At 35.5% G+C, this 10303-nt stretch overlaps 1 protein-coding gene across 1 annotated transcript; it reads left to right on the forward strand.

Moving 5' to 3' along the window:
* Positions 1–517: 517 nt before the first annotated feature.
* Positions 518–10249, forward strand: LOC131355500 (tyrosine-protein kinase Lyn-like). Its single transcript, XM_058393826.1, has 14 exons — positions 518–656; positions 1078–1165; positions 1612–1711; positions 2426–2471; positions 3375–3480; positions 3619–3717; positions 4903–5006; positions 5211–5360; positions 5848–6000; positions 6247–6429; positions 7047–7123; positions 7336–7489; positions 8091–8222; positions 8840–10249. Exons 3-14 carry the CDS (start codon positions 1613–1615, stop codon positions 9040–9042), a joined length of 1506 nt encoding a protein of 501 aa, XP_058249809.1. The 5' UTR covers positions 518–656; positions 1078–1165; position 1612; the 3' UTR covers positions 9043–10249.
* Positions 10250–10303: the final 54 nt, after the last annotated feature.

Raw genomic sequence — 10303 nt, forward strand, 5'->3', positions numbered from 1 at the left:
TTAGTTCTCTCAACGAACTTTGTACGCAACGAAAGGCTTTTTTGTTGTTGTTTTTCATCTAACCACTAACGGAAGTACTGGGAGCTATATGAGTATATGCTACCGTATATTTGACTGCAAGTGGCTCTGTGTTGAGATGAGATAACAACAGAGCTTTTTGCAGCTAACAAATATATACATAGCTGGGTTTGGGGTATGAAAAAGAATGGATATACAGAACTGAACTTTACATACACTTTATCCAGTTGATTATTATGTACAAATAAGCATACTGCATAATGCACACACACAATTAAAAAGCAAGCACAATTACATGGAGTCTGCTGTCTGCTATACGGGCATGAACTCAAACTTATAAACGTAACCAACATATCAACATTTGCCATTTATGAGATGAGCATTTTTTCAGTAGTTACTGTTTACTTTGACCAGTAAGTGAGTCTGAATCAGCCTACACACTCTGGCACATCTCCAGTGCTTTTTATGGCTCTTTATGCAAATGAAGGTAGCTGTTAATGCGGTGTTTGGATGCCAGAAGTTACGAGAAATACACAACTTACACAGAGAACCTACCCAGCTAAAACATGTGATATATCATCGCCTTGGAGAAAGAGTGAATTTTTAAGAATTTTTAAGAGTGAACTTTTAAGAATCAGGTGAGTAAGTTGAAGCTAAGCTTAACATAATTTTGTGTTGCTGGTATTTTCTGGAATTTTCCACTCATATACATGTTAGGTTCAATATTAACAAACTTGTTTTTGAGTAAATTAAGGCTTGGATTTTGAATCAACTCCATTAAAAATATAACACTGATGATAGTTTGGTGATTTCCATAAAATGTTTCGATTCTGAACCCTCTGGCTAGGCTTCACGTCTTTCTGAGTCTCAGACGGAGAAACTGAAGGACATGTAAATGTGCTTCATGCAACCTTTTTTCTTCTATGAGTGTAGAACTAGTGTTATCTGGTTACAACTTTGGGTGAATTATCAATGGTAATGTTTAGAAACAGATGTTCAACAGTACTTAAAATTACATTTCGAACGTGAAGGTTTAGGTTCCTCATTTTTCTGTTTAAGGGAAACCCTTAAAGATTCTACAGAGAATAACTACAGCAGAGGATTTGCGTTCTGTGAGGAATGAGATCAGACTCATTTTAATCCAAAAGTAAGTGCAATAAAATGCTTTAAATGTTTCTAAATATGGTGTCACGTTTTATTCCATCTCTTATTTACAACACCTGCATTCAGAGTGATCCATAAGCCATTATTATTGATTTCTGGGAGGAAGAGAAGCAAACACTTTTTCTGTTTTTTCAAGACATTTTCATGTCAAGATATTTTTTATCAGATGTTATAAAGACATATTAGAAACAATAATTCTATTCTCTTTGGTTGTCAAGTTCAAACTGAAGCTTTATTGACATGACTGGCAATTAATTGATGCGCATTTAGTGTTAAAATACATAAAACATTTAAAAACATATGAGCACATTTACAAAAAAGGAAGAACAATGGGAGTGTTAAAGTGTTAAAGGTAAATGAAGGCAGTTTCAATTGAATTCATCTCTCTCTCTCTCTCTCTCTCTCTCTCTCTCTCTCACTCACTGGTAGTATGGGATGTGTGAGTTCTAGGGAAAAGGGTGGTGGTGTGGAGCAAAGGTCGAAACCCCGACCCCCAGAAGTCAGCAGATACACTGGAGACCCAACTAAAGTAAAATACAAATACAAAGATTCTATCTATCTATCTATCTATCTATCTATCTATCTATCTATCTATCTATCTATCTATCTATCTATCTATCTATCTGTCTATCTGTCTATCTGTCTGTCTGTCTGTCTGTTTTAGATAAAACATTAGGTTTTACCAGTGCACATTAATCTATTTTAAAATAGAGAATGTATTTAAGGCAAATGGAATGTTTGCAAGTTGTATTTATTATTAAAAAAATATATTTCTTTCTTTTCTCTGAATCACTCACCGGTATTACACACATTTATAACATTTAGCTTCACATCACAAAATCGCTTCTGTTTTAAACTAATTACTCTGTCACTGTTGAGCAGCTATGTAACACATGTATCAAATAATTGTTTATTTTTGGATAATTAACATGTAATAGGTATACAATTATATACCTAAAAGTATAGGCTCATTTCCATTTTTTTTTTTTTTTAAATAAACATTATCATTCTTTTCTATTTGTATCTTGTTTATAAGCCTATAAAATTGTTTTATTTAGTTTTTAACAGCAACTCAACATCATGTCTGAGTAAAAATGGCTTCATTCCTTCCTCATTCAAATGATATGCAAATTCAGATAAACCTACCGAGAGAAAAAAAAAAAACAAGGTCAATTTTTCATCATGTTTGCATATCAAAGTTTCCACTGTACACTCTGACTCACTCTAGTTTTTCTGTGTCTAGAAATCATCATCACTGCTGCCTGGGCAGCTTATGCAGAATGGGGATGGTATGCCATAACATGCAAACACAACACACACACACAGTCCTGTCCAAAAGTATTAGAAAAGCAAAGCTAACTGTTTTGAAGACAAATATGAGGCAATAGATCAGCATTTCAGCTTTCATGTCCTCAAAATTACACCTAGATGTGTTAGAACATGACACCTTTTGTTTGTATCCTCTCATTTTTCAAATGATCAAAAATCAGATGTTTTTTGTTTCCCAGATGTGTTTTAGGTTGATTTAAACAATGAATAGATCTCAATGTCTACTCTTGGTCTGAGCCCTGGGTTTCATTTGTGAAGACTGTATTTGTTGTTAAAAAGGATAAACCAACATGAAGACCAGAGAGCTGTTTATGGGATAAAAGAGGGACATTTACATGACATTGTCATAGGCAATACAAAACATTTGGAATGTTCTGAAAAAGAAAGAAAGCACTGGTGTGCAGTAATGACAGCAAATAATAATAATGGTTTAATAGTAATAATAGTAATAATAACAAGGTGAGACAAACAAAAACCTATACAAACAAATATATATTTTATATTCTCACTATCCTATGTACAGAGCAGGACAGTGACATCGACATGCTAGTGTGTGAGTGTTTAAACACTGTGTACACTGTATACTAACCCTGTTGGTCCACCTTATACGAGTTCAGTTAAAGATTGTAGTTAATCCTTTTCATGCATAACCCTTTACTCCTTCATCAGCATCACATTCCAGCAACAACACCCTGTCAGTCTGAGAGCAGTGCAAAGAATATAACCACAGAGCACTGACTCTATGGTCTAATTGATTTGATTGACACAGTGGAGCTAAAATGACAAATCAGGCATAGTAGCTGAGTTTTTTTTGTTTAATGTTGTGTTTATAGTGGATTAAAATGGTGTTTGTATATCCACAGCTGAATCCACAGACAGCAAGATTGTGATAGCCTTATTCCCATATGAAGCTGAGAATAAGAATGAGCTAAGTTTCAAGAAAGGAGAGAAACTCGTAATATTGGATGAGTGAGTATAAATTACGCATTGTATATAAATATATAAACAATTCCATTAAGAACACACACACACTGAACGTCATCTAATATATTTTTTAATCTATAATTATCACTGTGGTTACTGCTCTCTGTTTTGTCTATGTGTTAGGAATGGCGAGTGGTGGAAAGCAAAGTCTCTTTCCTCTGGCAAAGTAGGATTAATACCGTCCAATTACATAACGCCAGAAGAGAGCATGGACAACAAAGAGTAAGTCAGTTTTCTTTTGGTCTCTTAGGGGGTGTGTGAAATATTGAAAACGCTTTATGGAAATTAGAACCGGAAATATAAGGAAATGAAATGTAACACTACACTGTGTTCTGAGAAATTAAGTAATGGAGTTGTTTATATTGATATAACAAACTGAGGATGAATAAAACCCAGCATAAATATAGAAAGTGGATGTAAAATAGGATAGATGCCTGCTCCCACTGCAAAGGTGATGATCACAGACAAAGTGAAATGTTTTAATTTGCAAATTTGTCACAACTTACAGTATGCAGCTTGCTTTAAGAAATCTTCAAATCACATATTCTTCATGATGTTGTTCAAATTCAGCAGTTCTGAACAGTAGCCCTGTTAATCTATTCAACTAATTTAGTTTTTTCTGAGTGACACATGCTCTTTGTTCACCTTCGCAGGAGCATTTCGATCACAGTTAGTGTATTTTCCTGATTAGGAAACAGGTCCCATTAATTAATGCAAAAACAAATTGGCTTTCACTCTCCCAGAACTTTGTCTCTTTTAGGATTTTTAAGTCACAATTTAATACACATTTATTTCTTCTGTATTTATTTATTTATAAATAAACAAGTTTTCCTCTCTGTTTTCATTGTTGTCTTTGTCCTTGTCTGTTTTTGTCTCTGTTTGGCACTTTACCGTATGTTGTTTGTTTATTAGATGGGAATGTAAAGTGTTCTTGCTAAATGGAAAGGCAATACATTATTATATTATATTATATTATATTATATTATATTATATTATATTATATTATATTATATTATATTATATTATATTATATTATTATAACCAAAATATCTAATTTTTTTTTTGTGATCAATACACCTGCAGTCAGGACCTGCAGTCTTGTTTTGGCCTTAATTTGTTTTGTAAGAAGTACTGATATATTATACATGAATTATATTGTAGAACCAACACTATCTAATAAGACTGATCTTTTATTTTGGTTATTTTCATGTGAGGTTTTACATTTTTTCCCCTCTGTTCAACATATTATTTAAAATTTCAATAAGTAGTACAAGTTCTCATTGCATTCATATCCTTATTATTCCTTATATTGTTTGGAGTATGGAGACGAACATACACTCTTTCCACTGAATCTCTCTCTCTCTCTCTCTCTCTCTCTCTCTCTTCCACATATCACTGTATCCTCAGGTGGTACTTTAAAAACATCAGCAGAATAACAGCTGAGAGAAACCTGCTGTCTCCTGCCAATAAACCAGGTGCCTTCCTCATACGCCAGAGTGAGACAACCGCAGGTCTGCAGTCTACACACACATACACACACACACACACACACACACACACAGAAATCAGTCAAACTCAAATAATTAAAACTTAAATATCACTAATTAAATCTGAGTGAAATACATTTATATACAGAATTCCTGATAAAGAACAATTTTTATACATATTCTTCATTGTGTTTGTTTGCATGTAAACACATCTGTTACTGTGCACAGGAAGTTACTCCATGTCAGTGAAAGACGTGGGTCCTAATGGCTCAGCTGTGGTAAAGCATTACAAGATTCGCCTGTTGGAAGATGGAGGATTCTACATCTCCCCAAGAATCACCTTCAAAACAATAGATGACCTCATTGCATACTATCGTAGTATGTAAATTTTATATAAAAACCAAAGTCAGTTAAAGGCTTAAATGAAAGGAGAGATACAGGAAACACAAGGGAACACTGCTCTAAACAATTCATTCACGTCCAGTAATATTTGTTGACTCCATGAATTAACAAATATTATTTTTCATATTTGCATTTTGGGATTTTCTTTTCAACACATGATCCACTTTTTGTAATTGATCACCAAACAAACAGGCCAGTCATCAATATGACTTTGAATGTTGTCTTTTTTTTTTTTTTAGACAAAACTAAACAAAACATTTCAATGGCATATCTTTGGACATTATTTAGACAACAATAAATAAAGTACCAAAGGTCCCAAAAATAAAACCTGAAGCATAAATTTTAGTAAATAATTAAGGCTCTATATTAAACTCTACTGTATAATTCAGACACCTGATAAATGAAGAATACGGCCTTTTTATGACTGTTCTGGTGTTTACACACTCTGCGTATCTGTTTGTAGAGCAGGCCAGTGGTTTATGTCAGCGATTAGGCAAAGCATGTGTGAAGCCTAAAAATGCAGTACAGTGGGATGAAGATGCTTGGGAAATTGCCAAGGAATCTCTTCATATGACGAGCAGGCTTGGAGCTGGTCAGTTTGGCGAGGTCTGGTTAGGTGAGTGTGTATGATTCTAGGGGCATTATTATTATTAAAAAAAATTATCAGAGCTTCCTGTTTCCTACCATACCTGCTGTTTCCTTCCATGTGGTTTACTTCTGTTTTAAGGCACGACTACTTCTTTTAGCACACATACAGCTAAACAGTACATTGCATATTGCAAAATTATGTGAATATTCACAGAACATTACATTTCTTTCTCTCTCTCTCTCTCTCTCTCTCTCTCTCTCTGTATCTCTCTAGCAACATATAACAAGACTACTAAAGTAGCAGTGAAGACCCTGAAGCCAGGCAGCATGTCAGTTGAGGCATTTCTTCAGGAGGCTAACTTGATGAAAACGTTACGGCATGACCGCCTTGTCCGCCTTTACGCCGTGGTCACCAAAACAGAGCCCCTCTACATCATCACTGAATTCATGGCTAATGGTATACACTAGGAGTCTTGTCTTTTATACTGGGATTAGGTGTGGACTATACCAAAAGCTTTTTTTGTATGTGAACCACTATGTCATAGAAACACTAGAAAACACTGAAAAAACAGAGCTGATAGAGAAAAGAAGGCATTCGCATTCACAAATTCTAACAACAAATAGCAATTTGCATAAAATAAATGTAATAGCAATTGCTTTATTCAACTCCAGGACAAGACATCCAATGAAACTTTCCACATAGCTTTCTATCATAGTAGAAAGCACACACAACAATAGCCTCCTCATAATATTCTAGCAGATTTTTTTTAGATGTCCTACATTCCAGGCAGGTCAGCAAATTATTACAATGCCCATATGATAGCCCAAGAAGATTTTCTGATAATAGTTCATATCAGAACAGCGGGTCCACATACTGCAGATACTTACTACAAATCAGAAATATGTACCAGTGTTCATTTTTTTCCCAAATAAAGACTTGCATTTAGAAATGCATTTACATTTTTCTTTGCCTGAACATTTTGGCCTAGTTAATTAAAATTAATATTAATATTTATATATTTTTTTTATTATTTGTGCCTAACAATATTTTCATTCTCTGTTCCTTGCTGTTAGGGAGCTTGTTGGACTTTCTGAAAAGTCCCCAAGGCAGAAAAATACAGCTACCTAAACTGATTGACTTTGGAGCTCAAGTATGTATTATCATACACACACAACAAGTCAAATGTCATTAAAAGCCATATACTACATAGAGCGGGTTAGAACAGGTGTCTGATATTCTCAGAATTACATAAATATTTTAAGAGAACTGAGACTTTCTGTGAAGCATGGTGTGTGTAATCAGGCAAAAGCAGAACTTCGGTGCGAGTGATGTATAATGGAAATTGTTGTTTTTGTGCCGCAGATTGCAGAAGGCATGGCGTACATTGAAAAGAAGAACTATATTCACAGAGACTTGAGAGCTGCAAATGTCCTCGTCAGTGAAAGCCTGCTCTGTAAGATTGCTGACTTTGGTCTGGCTAGGGTCATTGAGGACAATGAATATTCAGCCAGAGAAGGTATAGACAAATAGAACCAATTTATATTTCATTACAATGGCTTTGGGTGTCATTGCTGCCTCATTGCTCCACTATCTGAGTTTCTCATATTCTTATCCTTGTGCCTGTATGGGTTTCTTCCTGATCTCCAGTAGGAGGATTGTCTACACAAACTTGCCCTTAGGGGTACAATGAATGAATGAATGAATGAATGAATGAATGAATGAATGAATGAATGAATGAGCACACACAATGGTAGTGTTTGATAGCAGACAGTTTGATCATTTGTACAACAAACTAAAGCACTTTAATTTCTAACACTTAAACAATTTAAATCACACTGCCTGGTGTCACCTAGATGAGGATGGATTCACTTTCGTGTCAGGTTATTCTCAAGGTTTCTTCCTAATATCATTTTTTTCCCCTTGCCACAATTACATCTGGCTAGCTCATTACAGATAAATGTAAAATTTATTATTCCTCCTGAATTTACATAGTTCTATAAAGCTGCTTTGTGGCAATGTCTATTGTTAAACCAAATGCTATACAAATAATATTGAACTGAATTATATTGTGTGTTTTCCGCTCAAAATATTACTCAATAATGTTTTCTTTTATTTAGGTGCTAAATTCCCCATCAAGTGGACTGCACCAGAAGCTATAAACTATGGTTCGTTCACCATCAAATCAGATATGTGGTCATTCGGCATCCTTATATATGAGATCGTCACCTATGGGAAAATCCCCTACACAGGTTAGTGTGACTACAGTATCATTCCCTAACCACTTCCCTAATCCACCCATGACAGCTTCAGTTACTATTTTGTGTAACAGAATGGTAATTGTTTGACTATGTATATGCTGAAATCAATACATATACATATACTATTTAATCTAATTTTCATCTATAAAAAAACTTTGCATGCAATATTGTTTAGTCCACATTTTCTCAACCCTAGCCTTGGAGTACATCATGACCTGCTAATTTTGGTGTTTTTCTTACACACCCATTACATCCCAGCAAGGACTGTTAATTAGCTAATTATTTGAATTTGATGTGATTAGCAGAAAACAGCAAAAATGTCCAGGAAATGGCTCAGAGCCAAACTGCGATCCACAGAGAAGACTCTTGAACAGAGAGCGGTGTTTGCTGCTCTCTAGTGGCAAAATCAATTATGCTTAATTGTTTCGTACACCTATTCAGACCACAATGTTGAACACTGAATTATGAGTTATTAATTGTACGACTGTAAATATTTATCTGTAGAGAAAATGTTAGAATATGAAAATCCACACATTCTGGAGTTTATTCAAAGAACCACAAAACCCCATTTTAAAAACGTGTAAAGAGATTTTGCCACCCTACCACAGGTCTGAGCAATGGTGAAGTGATGGCACGAGTGCAGCGTGGCTATCGCATGCAGTGTCCTGAGAACTGCCCATCTGAACTGTATGAGATCATGACTTCATGCTGGAAGGCCAAACCCGAGGAGCGGCCTACATTTGAATACATGCAGAGTGTGCTGGAGGACTATTATACAGCCACAGAGGGCCAGTACCAGAGCCAGCCATGATACCAGATTGGACAACCAAGACCATCATATAGAATTTTATTATTTACACATATTAGTTCAACACCATGTGAGAGCAGCTATACCAAGGATACACTTCCTAGAAGTACACAAATAAAGAAGAAAACTTGAAGAAATTAAAGGAAATAAGGAATTAGGACACATGTGGAACCTGTCCTCCTCTGTGCTGAAGGAAGGCTGGTTTATCTCATCAGTCAGCAAAGAAAGTAAAAAATAACTACCTTATATGGCCTTTTTTCATTTTTGTTAGTGATCAATGTCAAAATTTGTAAGAGAATGTAAAAATAGAATCAATCCACCAACAGATGTTATTAGCAGGAAATGTTCAAATAAAAGTGCTCACAGTTCAGTCCAGTGTACAGATCCAATTTAAAACTACAGTCACTGGCCACTTGAGCAGTCTCCCAGTTATCCAGTCAGTGAATCATATGGCACTAGAAAAGTCTATAAATTCATGGAGATACAGGTTAAGAGCTTCAATTATTGTTTATATCAAACATGATAAATTGGGGAAATTGTGACCTCATTGACTTTGACCATGGGTTGTTGGTGCCAGACCGCCTGATGACATATTTCGATAGATGGACCACAGTAGATTAGATCCTGATTCTTGGTCCACCTTAAATATGTATCTGAGGCTACAGTGGGCAGAGATTACAATGGACATGTCACAATTGGGAAAACCACCAAGTTACCACTGTTGGGCCCAAGGCCCTTAACCCTCTCTGCTCCAGGGCACCGTATCACGGCTAACCCTTCGCTCTGCTTCATGCGACACGCATTCGGAAATGCTTTACTACTCCCCCTGGAGACAAACAGGGGCTATTCAAGCTACTCTAGCCTTCCTGTCAACTCAAAGCAGTCTGGTCATAGTACTCTGAAGGCATTTCTAAGAAAAGTACAGATACACCACCTACATAACGTGGCCAGTGAGTGTAGTGGGTTTAGAAAATTTAGTATTTCTTTCTAAATGGTAATAACTATATACTTCTGACAATAAAACCCTTTGTAAATATGGCTCAGTTCTTTGGCTTGTTATACAGGGTGACTGGAAAACGTGTCTACAGTGGTGCACAAGTGGAACCCGATTGAAGCAATGATGTTATATATTTTACAGTCCACAGTAATGCAACTGTCTCCTGTAAGTGTTACACTGTTGTAATGAAAAATGTTAACATTGGATACCCCCTGTACTGTATATTTAATGGAGTAGGATTTTATATGAACGTTTCATTGCTTGCAG

The sequence above is a fragment of the Hemibagrus wyckioides genome, linkage group LG07 (genome assembly GCF_019097595.1).
Source record: "Hemibagrus wyckioides isolate EC202008001 linkage group LG07, SWU_Hwy_1.0, whole genome shotgun sequence".
NCBI lineage: Eukaryota > Metazoa > Chordata > Actinopteri > Siluriformes > Bagridae > Hemibagrus > Hemibagrus wyckioides.